General features: G+C 33.4%; 1 protein-coding gene across 11 annotated transcripts in view; it reads left to right on the top strand.

Moving 5' to 3' along the window:
- Positions 1 to 20816, top strand: part of DGKB (diacylglycerol kinase beta) — a 796780-nt gene that overhangs the window by 599485 nt on the left and 176479 nt on the right. For all 11 annotated transcript variants that reach the window (XM_067042589.1, XM_067042590.1, XM_067042594.1 and 8 more), the window contains one exon: positions 9017 to 9212. In XM_067042589.1, coding sequence (XP_066898690.1) covers positions 9017 to 9212 — 196 coding nt within the window. The remainder of the gene's footprint in view (positions 1 to 9016; positions 9213 to 20816) is intronic.

The following is a 20816-nucleotide window of genomic DNA, read 5'->3' as shown; positions in this document are numbered from 1 at the left end:
TTAGGGGTTAAAGAAAAAGGAAAAGTTATATTTTGTTAAGTTGTAAAGACAAATCAAAGGAACAGAATTATGAAACAGGGACACCTAATGACTAGCTGATATGAATTGAGAAATACTGGCTTTAACAGTTTTCTTTTTAAAAAGAAATAAATAACTTGTCTACTGAGACCTAAATCATTAGTGGCAAATATTAGGGTAATAAGTTTGGTAGACAAAAGTAGTTATGGACCACAGAGAATCATAATAATGGTCTGGCTAAGTTCTTAATTATCCCAGCTTTCTAACTTACTGTTAATGATGATAACAGCAAAAATGGTACTATTTCAGAATGTAATCTTTTTGGACTTTTTCCTCATCATGATTGACAAATAAGTTGAAGTATTAGGGGTAGAAGTGATTGTCATGGAACGGAAAAAGCTATTCATGACTGAATCAGATCATAACCCTGAAAAGAGATATAATCACAAAAGGTGAAGGATTTGGGCTCAATAGGCACTTACTGTGATTGCTATTTGTGATGATAAACATGTGTATGTTATTTATATATATGTATATTTATACACCTATACAACTATATGTACATATATATTTATAAAAATCATCTAAGACCTCCCTTTACCTTCAAAGCTTATTATTTAAGAAATAATTATATAGTAGATTTTGAGCATTTCTGCCCTCAGAAACCGATGCTTGAAGAAAATCTGCAGCAAAAGGCAAAAATGAAAAAAATTTAAGGTATGGCTTCTGGTTGAATATAGGGTGGCTACCCTGAATCCTCTTACACCTCTCCTTACTTTCGCCTACCACTGAACGTAGATTGAAAAAAAATTATCTAAGAGAGGTATTTCATGTTCATGGATAGGTAAACTCAACATTGTTTTGATATTAGTTCTTCTCAACTTCAGCTAAAGATTTAATATAATCCCCAAATTCCAGTAAATTATTCTGTGAATATCAACAAACTGATTGTAAAGTTTATCCTGAGAGTCAAAAGACTCAGAATAGTGAACACAATATTGAAGGAGAAGAACAAAGTTGGAGGACTGACACTACCTGACTTCAAGACATACTATAAAGTAGTCAAAACAATGTTATATTGGTGAAAGAACAGACAAATCGATGAAACAGAATATAGAGCCAAGAAATAGATTGCCATAAATACAGTCTGCTCTTCTTTGACAAAGGATGAAAAGCAATACAATGGAGCAAAGAAGGTTTTTTAAACAAATGGTGCTGTGATGACTGGACATCCACAGGCAAAAAAAAAAAAAAAAAACTATTCACATTTCTTCACCCTTTACAAAAATGAACCCAAAATGGATCACAGAGCTAAATGTAAAATGCAAAACTTTAAAACTTCTAGAAGATAACATAGGAGGAAACCTAGATAGCCTTGGATATAGTGATGCCTTTTAGATATAACACCGAAGGCACAATTCATGAAAGAAATAATTGATAAATTGGACTTCACTGAAATTAAAAATGTCTGCTCTTGGAAAGACAATGTCAGGAGAATGAGAAAACAGGCCACAGACTAAGAGAAAATATTTGCAAAAGACATATCTGATAAAGGACTTTGTATATTCAAAATATACAAAGAACTCCTACAACTCAACAATGAGAAAATAAACAACCGTCTTGAAAACTGGGCCAAAGACTTTAACTGATACCTCACCCGAGGAGCTATACAGATGGCAAATAAGCAGCTGAAATGACACTCCATATCATATTTCATCAGAGAAATGCAAATTAAAACAGCAGTGAAATACCACTACACACCTATTAGGGTATTGAAAACCCTAAAAGCTGCTGAGGATGTGAAACAATAGGAAGTCTGATTCGCTGCTGGTGGGAATGCAGAATAGTACAGCCACTTTGGAAGACAGTTCGGATGTTTCTTACAAAGCTAAACATACCCTTAGTGTATGATCCAGCAATCATACGGTATATATGGTATATACCTAAAGGAGGTGCAAACGTATGTCAACACAAAAACATGCACATGGATGTTAGTAACAACTTATTTAATAATTGCCAAAACTTGGAGGCAAACAAGAGGTCCTTTAGTAGATGAATGGGAAAATAAGTTGTGGTATATCCAGACAATGGGATATTATTCAGTGCTGAAAAGCTACCAAGCTGTGAAAAGACATGGAGCAACCTTAAATACATTTTCCTAAGTGAAAGAAGGCAATGTGAAAAGCCTACATACTGTATGATGTGAACATATGGCATTCTGGAAAAGGTAAAACTATGAAGAGAGTAAAAAGATCAGTGGTTGCCAGTTAAGGGGGATGGAGGAAGGAATAGGTAGAGCACAAAGGATTTTTAGGGCAATAAAAGTACTCCATGTGATGCAATGGTGGTGGCTACAGGTCATTGTACATTTGTTCAGAGCCACAGAATGTATACCAAGAGTGAACCCTAATGGACACTGTAAACTTTGGGTGATTATAATGTGTTAATTAGGTTCATCAGTTGTAACAAATGTACCGCTTTGGTGGGGATGTTGATAATGGGAGAGGCTGTGCATTTGTGGGGATATACAGGAAATCTCTGTACCTTCCCCTCAATTTTGCCATGAGCTTTAAACTGCTACAAAAATAAAGTCTCAATTGACAAAAAACAAACATATAATATTCTGTATGTCACAGAGTGGAAAATGTCCAAAGAAAAGTTTGTGTCATATAGCAAAAGACATGATAAAAATAGGTATGGAAAACATCGATTTTAACATTACAAGTGAGAAAATTCGGTGTTTTTGTTCCACTGAATCTTGAGATAAACTCTTTAGGGTCATGTTTCTACATGCCCTCCAAGTCTGGCTTCCCAGCTCTGCATTTACTGCCTTATTCTATGCACCACTGGAGTAGCATATTTGTAAATCAGAGACAGCACTGTGCACTCCCCATTCTATTGTTGCATATCTTGAAATACTGTTATAGTTTTATGAATTTATCTTAATTCTAAAACGTGTTTTGTGTGTGTGTGTGTGTGTGTGTGTGTGTGTGTGTGTATGGATGGTAATGTAAAATCTGCTTCTCTACTCACTTTTTAATGAATCCAGTCTATCATATTAGCAGAATATGCCTTTCTACCCTCAAGGTTACTTCATAATTAAATATAATAAAAACAGCAGTTTGGAAATTTGATTCTGTTTGCTGTTGCTTCCTGGCCTAAAATTATACCAACTATGGTTTGAAAATATATGAGAGAATAAAACCACTTCAGTACAAGAGTACCTCAAGTAATGGATATATGTTTTAATGACAGCTTCTTCCAAACAAAGCATTTGCTGTGTGACCCTTTACTTCATATCTCTCTTTCATTTAGGAAGCTTTTTTCTGAAAAAGGTGAATATTTGGAATAATATTAATATCACAGGCTAATAGTTGATAAACATAATAGCTAAGATTTATCTATTATTAAATATACCTCATGCTTGGTGCTAAGCAATGCACATCCATTCCCTGACTTAGTCTTCCTCGAAATCCTGTGATTTAGAGAGATTCTGTTGCATCTCTATTGCAGAGACACACATATGTGCATTTTCTTTCATGATTTAAAAAAAAAAAAAACAAGAATTGTGTTGCTTGCTGCCAAAATGTTTAAGGAAACAAATCAATTGGAGAATCGAAATATAAATATATACATAGAGAGAGAGATTAACAAAGGTGAAATTTTTAATTTTAAGAATTTCAATTATCTTTTAACTTTGTAACAAAAGATCAAGAAATAAAAAGATTAAATGAAAAGCTTTAAATTTACAAGATAATATATTAAAAGCAAAGTTTGTATAAAACTACCTGGGGCATGGATATGTACCTGAGAATCTCAGGTCAACATCTGGGATTAAAGCTTACAAAGTTCATGAATTTTTAATTTGTTCCATGTACCAGGCAAAGTTCATGACAGAATACAATGGCCCATTCTCCAAAGTATTTGAGTCTTTTGGTATTCGGTAAAACTTGGGAGGGTGGTATATTTTAAGGCCAGGAATTTCCATCCTCAGATACTGAGCTTTGTCTTAATGATTAAGTATTTCTACAAAACCTAAATGAGCTCAAGAATTAACAAATTGCAAGAAGAGTGTCAGGGACACAAAATAAATTAGCAGAATTTGAGAGGTAAGATTCTGATTGCCCAGTAACCTGGAAAGCACAGAGTTATTAAAGGCGGTAGGGCAGATTTTCACAGCTTGATCTGTGCTTCACCTATATCAAAATCATCCTGGATGGTCTCTCAGCATGTATTTAGAGAACCTTAGCCCATCCTTACCCCTACCAAAACACCATCTTGGAGTAGTAGAAATGAAATGTGTGAATGAACATTTTTTTTAAACCCTTTATTGAGGCATAGTTGACCTATAAAAAGCTGTACATATTTAATGTAGACAACTTAATGCGTTTGGAAAAAAGAATATACCCATGAAACTATAATCATAATCCAAGCCATCAACATTTCATCACCTCCAAAAGTATCTCCCTGCCCTCTTTCTGTGTGTGTATGTGTGTGTGTGTGCGCACACTCGCGTGCACGCGCACGTGTGATAAGAACAGTCAAAAGATCTTCCCTCTCTTCTAAAGCTTCCCAGGTGATTTTTTTTTTTTTTTTTGCAATGAAATTCTAGAAACAATGATGAAGGGAGACATTAAAGGTGTGGACCTCAACAAAGATGGTCCTAGTAAACAAAAATTGGACTCATTAGGTCCGAAACAAAATAAAATATCTCCCTGTTCCAGGAAAGTACAAGAAATGTGGGGTTGAGGTACTTTTACCTTTTCATTAAGATAAATACATTATAATTTTTCTTACTGAGGAGAGTGAGGAAGAAATGAGACAGATGAAAGGTGACCAAAGGTGAAATTTCTCTTCTACAGTTACCACAAGTTTTTTTTTTTTTTTTTTTTTTTTTTCGGTATGCGGGCCTCTCACTGCTTTGGCCTCTCCCGTTGCGGAACGCAGGCTCAGTAGCCATGGCTCACGGGCCCAGCCGCTCCGCGGCACGCGGGATCTTCCCGGACCGGGGCACGAACCCGCGTTCCCCGCATCGGCAGGCAGACTCTCAACCACTGCGCCACCAGGAAAGCCCCCACAAGTTATTTTTAATGAGATAACTTTTGGTAAGAAATTTAATATTCCAGCAATAATTTCTGGCTTTGACAGAATCTCCTGAAAGAGAGAAACATGTAAAATTACAGTGCTTTTCTGCTGATACTTATGGCTAATGCTTGATATCTTGAACCAGCAGTGTTATTGTTACTATCAACATGTTCAGCACCTGTGTGTGTGCATACATGGTACCAGTTTCAAATATTCCTGTTTTCCAAGTGTGCTTCCATCTTCCTCTCCTTTTCCAGTTATCTCCCATTCCACTCTAAAAATAATCTTGCGGTTATCTGCAACCAGCACTTTTGTCACCATCACTGGACTACCAGCTAACAGTAAAATCACCTAAAAGGCATGTTCTGAGTCCCTATATCACACTGTGTTTTGTGGATAATACTTTTCAAATGTATTTCAGAAAACACGGAGCTTAATCACTGGGAAAATATAGAGTACCACAGCCTTCTAATAGCAGAAGAGATCCCATTAAGCCATTTATATGTACGTTTTAATTTGTAGGTTTGCTGCTATGGTTTTCTGCAAAACAAATAATTTTATCCTATGAATTACATATGAATTTGCAGAAACTCTTCTAAAAGCAGGTATATTTAAGTCATTTTACACCATACCATTTTAAACAATGAACAAAACAATGTTTTTATGTTTCATTAAGTAAAATTATGAATAATTTTTATCTGACCTGGGCATAGAATTAGACTCACTATGAAAAAATATTTACAGTTTATTATTCATATCTCATCAGATTTATTATCTACACTTTTATGGCTCTCCAAAGTTCTTCACATGTTTTAAATATTTCTGTCAAGTGACATGTTAACTGAATCTAAAACACTAAATTCACATATAAAAGTTTGTCTTTAACACTTCTGTATAATGTGGTGCAGGGTATATTTATAAACTAGGATTAAAATATATTGGAAGAAAAATTTAAACCATATTCTTTTAGGTAAATTTGTCTCTAGAATAAGATCTTCCATTTCCAAACTGAAAAGAGTGCACAATAGCCTCACAACATTGCACTCTGAAAATAGCTCCCATAGTAGTGTACGTACGTTAACGACCTCTCTTCAACATAATAAAAATATTCAGGATTTATTGACTAACCAAGGCTGTTAGCTTTTAAGCTTTTATATTCTTTTCCTCTGTAGCTACCTTTTTAAAAATCATAAATCTTCAAAGTGGATGAAAATATTATCTGACACAGTATTATAACTTGTTTGTATTTCATAGCCTTCACCTCAGCTTTTATTTCCGTACACTCAAATGGTGTGCTACAACTCCTGGTCTTCATCAGAACCAGCACTGGAAATTTCCAGACTAATGAACATAATGTTAAAGCAAACAGAGGAAGGTAGCCTGGGGTCAAGAACTAGTGGAAACAAATTATTAATAAGTAGGTATTTATGTAAGTACACTGTCCTCCTCTCACAGGAACCTCAGTGTTCTTCATTGGTCCATCTTCTTTGGAATTTCTTAAGAATTTTTTTTCACTTTTCACAGAGCTGCTTACTGTTCCCTTAAAACTACACGTGCCAAGATTCTGAAGAGTGAAAACATGAATAATAGTATACACTGATGTTTTTCAGTTGTCACATGTGATTCCCCTAATTCAGTTTAAAAAAAAAAAAAAAAAAGCCTGTTTGCAACATGCTCTCCTTTTTTGCAGATGAACAAAGGAATACTCCTTCACTAATTCTGAAAGTAACTTGTCACAGTGGGGTTCGAAGGCCTAGTCAAATAATTGTCTTAGTGTACTACCTGCTGTGTTCAATATTGAGTGAAAATGGAAGCCAGGCCTCAACTCCAGCTTATTTCACAATTCTTCTGTTATTTAAATGATTTTAGTCAGTTTGGGGGAAGCCAGACCTTTATAAATTAACAGCAGGGAAATACCAAAGGTGTCAGATTGCATATTTATCGTCTTTTTCGTGTAATACTTAAATATGTATTAAGAAGTGACTGACATAAATTAGGCAGATTTCAGAAGCCACAGGCCGTGGCTTGTAGAGGACCCCCTTCTGCTTGACATTTCATCCTTGTCAAAGATCAAATTATTTTAATTTAGGCTGCAAATTATAAGGAATGAAGACTTCTTTGTGGGAATTCCCTGTGGTAATCTGACTTTTGTTGTTACTGCTGCTTGTCAGTGTGCAAAAGATATAATATGCATGCAAATAAGGTTAAAAAATATGTACTATCTAATTATCCAGCCAGTACATTCCACTTGAAGACAGTGGGAGGCCTGACACACAGTATGTGTTTGATTCATTGAGGCCTGCAGGGTATTTACACAAGATTACTTTTAATTATGAAATTAATATCTGTTTATCTAGAATATATAGCAGTAAGTGAGTATACACATGAGCAGAATTCTTTAGTAAAAAGAAGTCATCTTAATTTAATACATGAAAAGAAGGGGAAAAAAATCAGTTATTTCTAGGGGGAAAAAAGGCATCATCCAGACCTTGGTTTCACCCTCATTGAAATAAATTGAATGAAAACTTGGCACCTTCTCTAGAATTTGTTTCTAGCCCTGCCAAGTAGGCTCAAGATGTGTTGCTTTATTTCACAGTTTTTATATTTTAGTGAACAAGATACAGTATTAGATTCAGTATGATGAGGAAAATGTAGAAAAAGAGAGGGTTTTTGTTTGTTTTTTGTTTTTATAATTTTGGTGAAGGATTATCTCTTCCAGTTTCAAAAATCATGATTACAGTGAGAAAGAGAATGATGAAATTGTATCCACCTTTTTTTTTTTTTACTGTAATAAAACATATAGCAAATAAAACAGTCCCGCTGCAGAAATACTTTAATTGATGAAATGCATATCCCTAACAAACTTTGTTTGTAAAGCATAGTGATACATATTGACATCTCTGCTCATATTGACGTCTAACTGAAAATGGGAGGACAATATCTGGGCTATATTATAATAAGTACCATTTTAGGAACCTCAAAGCAAATGAATAAATAAATCATAATTAATCATAATTACAAAAATACAGTATGGCCTTGTCACTTTACACACATGCGCATCAGTAGAAAAGTATGGAAAATTCAAAAGAGTAAAAAGGGACCACTCTGAGTATTGTAAAGCATTGTCTGGTAGAGTGTTCCATATTTTGCATAGTCAAAGGGTGTTTTCTCATCAGGCAAACAAAAAAATCTGGCTGACTGATTTTACTTTTCATTTTTTCGTTAAAGCCGCTATAAAGTAATGATGGGTTGGAGATTCCTTTTACTGCTGCTGGTCTTGGCATTTCCTTCACTCAGCCTGCCTGGTTCTCCATGTTCATTTAGATAACCATGCCTCTCATTGCCTTTGACACTGTGCTTGGAACTTAATCTACTCCAAGAAACCATCCTTGGCCACTTCATTGTAATTCAGATCTCTTTGAATTGCTGTTTTTCTTTTTTTCAAAAGTCTCTTAAGCCATTTCTTTGCTCCCCAAAATCAAGACCCTAATTATGAATTCTTTTTCTTTATTTTCCCCCAATAGTACTTTGCAGTGTGTTCTAAATAGGAGCATCATTAAAATTTCTGCCTGAAATTTGACAAAACTTTCCAGAATCAATCTCTTTGTAACACATTGGAAATTTGCAGCTGGTTATATATGCAGACACTAAATTGTGACCCTTCCAAACGTTTTCTGTAAACAAAGATAGACTGATGATTTAATTTGATCATTTTTAAAGACTATTTATGATGCCTGGTAAATGTTATTGGTCGCTTTATCTTTTATATTGACCTTTAGGGTAACCATTTAAGTTTTCTTGAAAGGTTTATTTAGAAAGGACAAGATTATAGATTTTTTAATTCTTATTAAAAGATAAGGAAATACAAAAGATGAAATCAAATTGTTTCTGTTCTTTTCATTTTTCTAATCAGTGTGATGGAGTACAGATTGATTTAATAAACATCTCTCTGGAAGGAATTGCTATTTTGAATATACCAAGCATGCATGGAGGGTCCAATCTTTGGGGAGAGTCTAAGAAAAGACGAAGCCATCGCCGAACAGAGAAAAAAGGGTCTGACAAAAGGACCACGCTCACAGATGCCAAAGAGTTGAAGTTTGCAAGTCAAGGTAAGTTTTCTAACATTTCATTGTTGCTTCTTAATCGGCTCTTGAATACTACTTTAAATGAAAGAGTTTTCCATTGCACTATATATATTTATGCAGTTGTATTTTTTATATCAGATATGCAAGTGTGATTAAATATTATAATAGATTCTAAAATCATGTATAAACTGGCTATATTTTCATGGATTTTTTTTCTCCTTTATTCTCCTTTTTGTGTGTATAGCTCTTTACACAGAAAATAAAATATACGTGGGTATTTAGTGGATAATAATATAGGATGTATTGTACATTAAAGCCTGGAATGTGATCATCTTGGTCAGATGTTTGAGTTGCTATAACAAGGGCCTAGTTAAGGCTTTTCTGAGGTGTGTTGCAAGTTTTATTTTTGGCTTTCTTCAGTCAGGCTATGATTAGGAAGCTATCTTACATGAAACTGTTGTCCTAAATATTATATATAATGACATTTTAAAATATCCCACGATCAGTTTTGGTTATCTGCTTCTATTTTTCCAGAAATTTAGTAAAAAGTAGAATACCTGGGAAACAAAGGGCAAAGGACTAACAAAATACGGTAGAATAACTATGGATCAATTTTCAACTCCATTGAATTATACTTCACATTGGGACATGACAACTAATTCTTGTTGATAGACTGTACAAACAAAGATACCAAATTATTATCATCTTTTGCTATTATAATAATTGATCATGCCCCAATTTATGTATAGTATCCATACTATTTTTTTTAACCTTCCAGAATCTATCTAATATATTTGATGGCATTCAGATGGCCAAGAAAATGTATTGGCTCAGTTCAGTGTAGCAAAGGCAAAATATGAAGAGATCACAGCCTTATGGGCTCAATAAAAATAAATATTTTTTTAAATAAAGAAAATAAAATGTGAGGATGGTTGATAGGCTTGGCAGTGGTAGGAAAGAGCTTTATGTTTTGGTGTCTTCAGGTATCTGAAGGTATCTGATTCAAGTTTCAGTAGCAGGCAGTGACTTCTGTTAGATGGAACTTGGTAACCATGAAGGTGAAAAAAGATTGACAGAGAAAGAATTAAGTATCCTCTTGAAAGAAGTGCTTACTACAGCCTGGCAATAACAGAAGGTTTTGATGCCCACTAAATGATCCTAAAGAGGCAAATCCTGAAGAGTTGTGTAATTTAATATAAGAAAGTTATACCCCATTAATTAAGATGCTTTCTATTCAAAACGAATGTAACTATGAAAACATGGAGGAAAATGGTTTTTTGAAAAAGTACATGGAAAAAATGAGTAGTTTGTGCTGTATGAATTTTAAAATGAGAGGAATTAGGTATAATTACTAATTTCTAGGATTTATTGACATTAATAATGCATTTATATTTAAATGTAAATGAAGATTTCTAAAAAGATTCCTGAAAAATTTCTAAGTTTAAAAATTAGTTCAAGGACTATACTAAGACCAAACCTAAAAATCTCTGCTTCTATCCCTAGGGAAGCAATGAGTACATATAGTAATATAGTCCATATAGTTAAAAAATAGTTTTACATATATTATATATATAAAATGATAATTTCTAGGTTTATTTTTCTGTTTGGTCACTACCTATTAATACTTGGCATATCCTTTGCATGTAGACGTTTCAGATATGTATCTGAATTGATTCTCAGTGCTAAGCTGCCAACTATGTTCGCCCAATGAGATGTTAAAGTTTGTAAAACTCATGGCTGTGCTCCACCAGGACAAGTGTCTGTATACTATGGAGCTACTGCAGACATGCTGTCTGTTGGCCTCACTCATCCCCCTTTGTATGCTGAGGAATACACGTTTGGAATGAAGCACACACAAATCAGCCAGAAGTATTGTATAGACTGTCAGTGCCCATAACCCTAGGAAAAGGTCTCTCTTCCCATTCTGTCTTATTGCTTTGTACTATGAAACTATTGGGACCAAGTTCATAAACTTGGGAAAGAAGAAGGAAGGAAGTGAGAAACCTACAGAGTTTGTGACTTAGGGATACATTTATCTCAGTACAAAGATTGGGAAAAACTCTAGAAATCCAGAGTTTTTGAAGGTCATTGTATGAGTAATAACAAAAGCATGCTTTACAATTGATTTTGCTCAACTTTTTTTTCCCTCTCTAAACCAACTATGCTTGTAAGTTTGGGTTTAGTTTTATTTCAAGATCAGTGTAATTGAATGCTTAAAATGACTTTATCAGCTGAATATTTTAAAAAGACTTCTATGTTAATCAGTCTTTTATTAATTTTATCAAGGTTTTTTCATTTTGATATATTTTACAACAAAATAGCTAAAAGTATCTCAAAATGCTTCAGAGTTTTGATTTCACATTTATTCTGTTAAGTCTTAATTGTTACACTTAATAATCAGAAATGAAAGAAATTTACTACTTAAAATATCTGCATGTATCCCTTCCCGAAATGGGTAAATGTTTCTATCATTTGATCTTGTTTTCAATTTCTTGACACAAAGACAATAGTATTAAATGTAACAGTCAATCAGTATTTTAAATCTAAATATATTTTCAAATTTACACAGAATGGTTACAGGTATGACCTTTAGAATGAAATAACAGAAACTGTAATTCTAGTCCAACAACTTTTCTTAACCCAGATTCAAATTAATAACTTCACTCTTGGAAAAATATAAGTAAATAAATGAACAAATTAATAATGTAAATTTCTTCTTTTTAAGTTGTACTTTCTTGAAATATTAACTAGCAACTTTTCTGATATAACTGTAAAAAATTTGAAGTTTAAACTGAATGTTTACTATATTAAAATGGATGCTTGTTTCCATAAACTTTAGAAATCTTTTGGTAGTGGGGAGAGTGGGGGAAGCATACCTAACTATAGATTCTTGAAGTAAAGATAATTTTTTTAATTTAGTAGAAGGATTTAAATTAAGAAAAAAGTTTACAAGTTTGTTTTAATTTAAAAAATGTCATAGATCAAATGTACAAGATCAGGTTTGGAGCATTACATACTCATTTATACTTCACCCTACATAAACTGGAATTCCTGTGCAACTTTTTTGCTTGCAATCCTTGGGGACATTCACAGCATAAGATCAGAGTATCTTCAATTAATAAATTCACTGGCTGGAAATTTTACAGTTGATTTAATTCGAGTTGATCAAAATTATAAGTAACTAATTTAATTACATTATTGTTTTAGCAAAATACTCTGAAACAGATGCAGTTCTGAAACATACGCATACTCACATTCATCTAATTCAGATACTTTCTTTGTGGGTTTGTCTTTTTCTTTTGTTTTTGTTGTTGTCTGTTTTGTTTTACTTCTTTTGGAAATACAAATGAGTGTATCATATGTAGATGTCTTGGTCTTTAAGCAAAATTGTAAAGTAGGCAAATTAGATCTTCAGTGCTCTTAGCCTTAATATTCAGTCTTTCCCATTTCTTTCAGTTGCTGAGTTAATCTTTGCCTCCTCTTCTTCTGCATTAAATCCAAGTCTCAGAAAAATATCTCATAAATTTATTCACATTAATATATAAATGACTGATTGCAGATGAAAGTAGATGTATTTGCATTTTAAAAGAAATAAAAGCCTTCAGATAAACCATTATTTTTCAAACTGTGTTCCATTGAGCTATAACTGCAGTTCTTCAGAGGTTCTGTAAAAACTTGGTTCAAATTCATTTCTGTCATATTTTGGAACAATAACATAAAAACCTATAATAAAAACACTGTAAAGTGTGTTCTATAAAAACATTTTGTCATATTGACAATTCCCAAATCATCAAATTGTGTTACCAGACAAAAATAACTTCCTTTCCTCCTCCTGTTCCACCTCCTCCTCTTCTTCCTGATGGGTGGATTGATCCATAAATAGATGGATAAAATGATAGTTATACGTTTCCACACATATGTTTGTAAACATACACACATCTAAATAAACAAACAACTCAATAACTATGACATTAATTGGAAAGTCTGTAGGTCTGCAATGGTCATTTTAAAATACATCTTCGTATATTTCATGATGTACCAAGGGGAACATTACCACCACAGTGTATGTGAATCACAAGGAATTAAAAGGCCTGCAAGATCAGGTACTTTTGTTTGACACAAGCAATAAAGAGTGCATAACAATCAATGGAAGTGAAAACAAGGTGACAATGCTAATGTTTTTTATGAAAATGGAAATCACTCCTTAGAAAAGTTTTTGCTCATAAAAAATTGCATTAGTTAACTAGTTCCCCAAAATAACAGCCTTGTACTAGTTTGTATATCAAATGCACTTTTAACAGAGATGTAGGATATAAACACGCTCACAACTCCTGGTAAAGAGCCAGTGATAAAACTGAAACAAAGTTTCAGCTAAATATGCAGAATAAGGTAAATTTGACTAATTGCAACTTCTAGTTAACATCTGAGGCAAACAGCAAGTAAATTTGTATTAACAAAGTTGAAAAACTATAGTAAAAGTACACCTGTGAACGTGCTTTTTGACAGCGAGGACCTCTCAAATAATACGAGCAGTTTTGTATTTATTATTATTATTATTTTTTCGGTATGCGGGCCTCTCACTGTTGTGGCCTCTCCCGTTGTGGAGCACAGTCTCCGGACGCGCAGGCTCAGTGGCCATGGCTCACAGGCCCAGCCGCTCCGCAGCATGTGGGATCTTCCCGGACCGGGGCACGAACCCGTGTCCCCGCATCGGCAGGCGGACTCTCAACCACTGTGCCATCAGGGAAGCCCAATACGAGCAGTTTTTAGGCATTCTAATGGTTTTAAGCTTTGATGATACAAGTCCAACTATACCATTTTCCAGTAATGAATGCAGAATGGTGCAGAACTGCCAAGTGAGATGTAAAAAGTTCATATCATTTATGATTACATATCTGTCTGGATCCTGATATTCCCAATATCATACAATAAAAACAAACTGCAGAGATCACTGAAAAATAGGATGCCTATAACACTGCAACTATCCTCATCAGAATAACTCTTATTCTCATAGATTGACTATATTACAAGTGTTAGCAATTTAAACGTGTAAAATATATTTGCACAAATAAAACTCTAATTTTCTCTTTAATTTACTGGTTTTAAAAATATTGCTTCATTTGAAAAACAGAAAAGGTTGACTGCTTTAAAATGTTTGAAAACCACTGAGCAAAAGTAATTACATTCAAGCCGTAGAATTTCAAACATTTGCCAGAGAAGCTAAGGGAGGTACTGTCGGGAGCAGCTGGAATTCCGGCTTGAAACCTCATTAACTAGGTGAATGTCTACTCCACATACGGATACAGATAGAAAAGTTTATTTTAAAAACTAGTTAACAGGGATACCCTGGTGGCGCAGTGGTTTAGAGTCTGTCTGCTGGTTCAGGGGACACGGGTTCGAGCCCTGGTCTGGGAGGATCCCACATGCCGCGGAGCAACAGAGCCCGTGAGCCACAACTGCTGTGCCTGCGCGTCTGGAGCCTGTGCTCTGCAAGGAGAGATGCTGCGACGGTGAGAGGTCCGGGCACCGCGATGAGGAGTGGCCCCCACTCACTGCAACTGGAGAGGGCCCTGCGCACAGAAACGAAGACCCAACACAGACAAAAATAAATTAATTAATTTTTAAAAAACCTAGTTAACATATGATATTGTTCATGAAATTTTCAGTGATTTCATTCCCATTTACCAATGCAAATTCTTTTCTTTGGGCAGAATTTCTCAAAGTGTAGTATACACTCCACTGATGGAAAATTGAGCTACTTTAAGCAGTGCACAGATGAATATTTTCAAGTGTGACAGTTTTTATATGTACTATTGCAGTTGTTTTCTCTTTGTGGTAAGGAATGCTTTTTTCTTAGTTTGTAATTTTAAATAATTTTGTTTTTGAAATAAATTTATTTAAGTAAAAATAGAGTAAAAGCCAAAACTAAAAAATAATAGAGGGGTACATGGATATGGAAAAAATTGTGACGGTGGGACCAGAAAGGCTAAAGTATAGAAAACTCCACTAGGCTAATAGTATAGATTCCACCACTTTGTGTAATTTGCATAGCCCCAATTTTGAATACTTAGTGAACACATTTTTATTCTTCATTATCTTGCATAAAATGTACTAAGTATAAGTTCCCCCCAAATAAACTTACACTGCACATACCCTTACCGCACCTTATTTGATGTCTGTGCTCTGTACTGGGGAAGACTAAAATCCTGATTCTTTTTAGGAGCTAGAGGGGAGAGACTATAGATCTGATTGACAATCAAGGACTCTTGTCTATATCAAATGACTTTATTGTTTTGAAAACTCTGAAGAAGTAGGAAGGAAAAAAAGGTCAATCCAAGCCAAACTGATCAAAGAGAACAAATGAGTTGATGTCTATGAAAGCTTGGCCAAAGATGAATGTCTTTTGCCGCTGAAGAAAAATCAGGTTATTGGCTTCAAGGTCTTCATCTTTAAAATGGAGTTTGTGAGTTCTGGAAGAGCTGAGATTAACTTACATGTACTGTCCATTCTATTGCCTAGAAAATTGCACAAAGAGTATTTAAATAGTAAGAGTCTAACACTTTCTACTCCTTGTAAAAGTTATACTTACCTGAAAGTTGGTGGTAATGGACATTTGTCAAGCACTACTATCAATTTTTCTAGACATTTCTCTGGGTTATTTAGGGTAATTTAGAAAGCAGTGTTTTAAGTTGTCTAAATATAACTGCAACATTCATCTTAGAACTGTAGATAATGTATTTGGCATTCAGACACCAGCAAGCAGAACAATTTCCAAGCATTTAAATTCAGTGATTAAATCAATTAAATTTAGAAGCAAGAAAAGGATTTCATGTTACATTATTATACCTGGAAGTTAAAATTGTTGAAAAAAGATCATGGCATTTGAGATGTTGCATTTTACAGAAATATATGCATATACTAATACCATGATAATTTCATTAGTTGAAAATACATAGATTCAAACATTTGTTATCTAGTAACCTTTAAGGCGATGTCTCAAAATGAATTTCTAATTGTATGTTTTTAAACTACCTTCCTTGAAATTTTCCAGGACTGGATAATGCAAATAATAGCAAGTACTTGTTAAAGCTATCTAAATATCAAAATTTCTGTTTGCATTTGAAGATTGCATCATAACCTAGATATCTTAATGTGATAGCTCTCTTTTTTATTTTTTTTTTACAAAAGGCATGCCTTTAAAGTTTATAAAACAGCAGTAAAAAGAAATTAGAAAATACAAGACATATTTCTTGTATGTAAAAATTAAAATATATTTTCAAAATATAAGATCATGTACGCTTATATTTGGCCTAGTTGTCCTATAAAACCACATATATTTTGATGAAGCATTTATGAAATTTCTATTTGTCATGACACTCTAAAGACTTCACAGAAACTGCTAGACTCCTAGAAATTTGAAAACAGAAACCATAAATGTGAATAAATTAATATTTTTGTAACAAAACAGATGACAGTCTTTAGAATATTCTTATATTCCTTCTGGAGCTACATAGAATACCATTCTGTGGCTAGGATTATTGACAAATACCCCATGTTCAACAGTCAAATTTTCAAAGTCTGACATACAGTATAATCCTAGAAACAAAATCTGACGTGTAGTACAATTCTCAACTTCTTATAGTGAAATTGGTAAGGCCACAAGATCATTTTGGGTATAATATAGTAAGTAAGTAATCATTTAAACAGGAAAGTGGTGTTTTTGAATATGTGAATGAGATCATTGAAATTAAAGGTTTATTCTTGAAAGCAAATTGAAGTTAGGGAAATGGAGAAAATCCAAAGAACAGGTAGGTAGAAATGGCAGAACAAGGAGCCGCTTGCTTTCACCTAATGAATCTGGGAAAACTTGAAAAAAAATGAGTTTTTAGTAGCAGTTGCATTTTGAAAAATATATGCTTTGGCAATCGATTTAATAGATGCAAGGGAAGAAGGAAAGGAATTTGTTTACTTGAGGTTTTAAATTAAGGCTCATCTGTTAACCTTCTCTGACTTCTGAGGCAGAATACCTTCTTTATTTTCAAAAAGCTAATACCATTCTGAGACTCTTCTACTTTTGTAACTATTGATTTTAATTGTAACTTCAGAGAAAGATGTAAAATATAAATGCTTTAATGGGTCATTTTCTCTGTGATGCTGATGTCTAATATCAGTGTTAAAACAACCATCTTACTTGTTTCTATAATATCCAGTCTAACATAATATCCAATACTGAGTCTTTTGATGATAATGGCAGGTCATTTACACAGGCTAAAACTGCGTTATAATTTTTAGTAAATTTAAGCTATGCATGGTAGAAATATAAAACATATTTCCAAGTTAAATAAATATTGGGTGATTATATAGGCCTCAACTAATTAACACTTGTAGAGCATCTTTCAAATAGTACTCACATAAAGTTTCCAAATATGAGGGCTATCACAGAAGTGTCCTAAACATAAAGCCCTGTAGTAACTTTGTCAATTGAGGGGAATGGTTTGGAGCTCAGGTAATAGGTGTGTCCCAGGGAAGTTAAAATAATTTTCCTGTAATCAGGACATATGGAAATAATTTAGGGAGGATTTTTTTTAAAGAATAAACATGAAAGAACTATCAAAAAACATGAAATAAGCTACATAAATTGTTAAATATAAGTCATGATTCTATTTTTTTCTATTTGTATTAAAAACCATGTTTATTGTTTTTTTCCATCAAGATAGAAAATAGCCCAGAAAAACTATAATCTTATTGAGAATGAAACTTTTATTGCACCATCTTTTGGAGTGATTTCTTATTTAGAGATTTCATGTCATGCCAGGAGAGATATTGAACTTTTACTTTACCCCTCTTTATTTATGTCTTTTTTTTTTCTGGTTACCTTAATGGATGTAATGAAAACACCACAATCTAGCACCTGGTACTCCTTGCACTCATCTGTCTTACTACGAAAGGCTTCCAGGTGTGTCCAGCAGAGAGCAAAGAGACTTTTTTTTCTTGAAAAAATCAAATCCCACCATCTACTTAATTATCTTTGAGCTGTATGTGCCTTTGAGTTAACCAAAACAACTAACCACTAGAGTTCCATTGCCATGAATTTAGTATTTACACATACCGTCTTTTATTGTATAGAGCTAGTTAACATAGAAATGATAGCTTCTTGGACAGTATCCAGCCAGCTCTGTTCTTGTGGAAATTGATAGAGATTCATATAGAGCACCATTCCCTCCAACCTGAATAATTATTCCCCTGGTTTAATAAAAATAGTTATATTGCTCTTCCTTTGATAAATTGTAGATTTATCAAAGGGGGGTTAGTGTCTGTTTTAGGCAGTGTCTGAAACAGTGTCTATTGGCTACTGTACAGTACAGCTTTTAATTAGAGTAAGCTAAAGATTGAGGCTTGAGTGTTGTAAGGTGACAGTCATTTGAAATAAGACTAAAAATCTCTATGGATAAACATAACTAATTTAAATGAGCCCCCAGGGAGCTTTTTTGAGAAAGTTCAAATGCCTGATGAATGCTGCACTGTTATTCTAATCATCCCGTAATATGGTATAAAATAACAACCTCATTTTATCCTTTTATTTATAAAGCTGCTCCCATTATCATTATATTTTACCTGTTCAAGTTCTGAACGATTGCTACTCATTGAGAGATTCATTAAGAGAATAATTATATTTCACAGATTGGCAGAAAGGAAATGTATCTTTGAACAATTCCATTTCCCTGAACAGTTGTTCATTTCAAGGTCGAAGACAAGTCTGTTAAGTATCTTCTATCCTTTTTAAACATGTCAAAGCTAACCAGTAATAATGAAATTAGCAGTTTGGTTCTGATTTAATGAAAGAATAAGCTGCTATTTGTAGAACTCAATTTCTGTGAATGAAACAAACATTTTTTTAATATCGAATGACAAAGTATTTAAGAATCCTTTTATGTACAGTGATTTAAATTCATGTCTGTTTGGATAGTTAAAGCCCTTAGCATACTGACTTCTTCCCTACTGATGTTTGAAAAAATACTACATCGTACATTCTCTTACTAAGTGTCATTCACATTTTCAGAATATCTTTTTAGAATAGTAAGAGGTAGAAAATCAACCAATATTAAAGAACATTCCATTTTTAAATTTACTGCAAGAAAGGTTCATGGGATTTGTGACTAAATGTCTTTTCAAAATTAAAAGCAAATTCATATGCACAAAAATGTGACTTCAATAGAAAATAGGTCTAAGCCATATCAACTCATATTTGAACATGTTGGTGCTGTGAAATAAGCCTACCCATGGTCACATGCAAGTAAATACCTTAACTCATCTTAAATCTGGTAAATAACTGAGCAGTAATAAAATAATATATTAATCATGGATGGTTTTGCCAAGCCTTCTATACTTGATGATAAACACTTTCTTCCAAAGAGTTCTTATATTGTAGTCTTTTCTTAACATCATCCAGGCCAACTCACTAAGACTGAAGTACAGGATATCTAGTGAGCTTAGTGGGAAGCAAGGAGTCAGTGCATCTTTTATTCAGTATAAAAGTATGAAAGATGCTGTTTGATTTTTTAAAGATAGTAATTGAATCAAATTTAAATAGCAATTTTAAACATGTGTAGGATTTGAAGAACTCTCAGAGCTAGGATATGAGTTAATCTGTATGTCTCACTTTAAACGTATGTAACTAAAATATGCTGACATATTAACAATACTATTTTGAATCAAAGGTTGAATATGAGGTTTTGTACAATTTTGTAGTTAGGTATTATTTTACAATTCTTCATTAATATATTTTCTGTCCTTTTTTATTAATGAAACCTGTTTTTTCTAGAGGGATTATATAGGTCTTCATCTTTTTTGTTTTGTTAAGATAGACTTATATTTCTGTTGCTTTTTTTGGTTTCATTTTTATTTTTGCTGTTTGGTTTCTGAATATTTTATATATGTAATCTTTGTAAACTCTTCATCCAAATGTTCATCCAAAAGTTAGGAATTAACGAGGAATTATAATAGGTGTTTTCATTCTTGAGGAAGGGAATGAATATTTTGTTTATGGTAGATACTGAAATTTAACTTCCATTGCAAGCCAAGAAATTAAGTTATCCAAAATTGCAAACCAAAAAAATGAAATAAATGTGTTAGTTTAGGCATAAAAATTGAATTAAATTTTTTAAAAATCTGACATTTTAAGTACCTCTGGCAGACTTTATAGAAGAGTGTATTTACTAGTGATAAATGCCTTGATCATGCATATGCTGTGACAGAGTTTGTGTGTGAGTGTGTATCTGTGCCGGTGTATATATATACTGACTTCACTTATGGGGAAAAACATATGGACATGCAGATATCAAAATGATGCATGGAAGCAAAGCATCACTTGAACACAATTTATTTTGGAAAGTCCCAATCAGGAAGAAAACCAGGGGAACCAAAGCATTGTTTTAGGAAAGGAAGGGGAATTTTATTTTTGTTTTAATAGCAGTAGAGAAAAGTGTGATAGAACAAAGTATTCTCTAAAATACAAATCATTATCCCATTTTTCAAGGGAAAAAAGAGATGAAAATAGGTAGAAAGGAATTCTTCATTCTGTCTTCCTTTCCTTTTTTTCTGCTGCATGTCATCCTTTGGGAATAATGC

This window comes from Kogia breviceps, chromosome 9 (genome assembly GCF_026419965.1).
Source record: "Kogia breviceps isolate mKogBre1 chromosome 9, mKogBre1 haplotype 1, whole genome shotgun sequence".
In the NCBI taxonomy this organism is placed as follows: Eukaryota; Metazoa; Chordata; class Mammalia; order Artiodactyla; family Physeteridae; genus Kogia; species Kogia breviceps.
The sequence above is the reverse complement of the archived record's forward strand: the minus strand, read 5'-3'. Positions and strand labels throughout refer to the sequence as shown.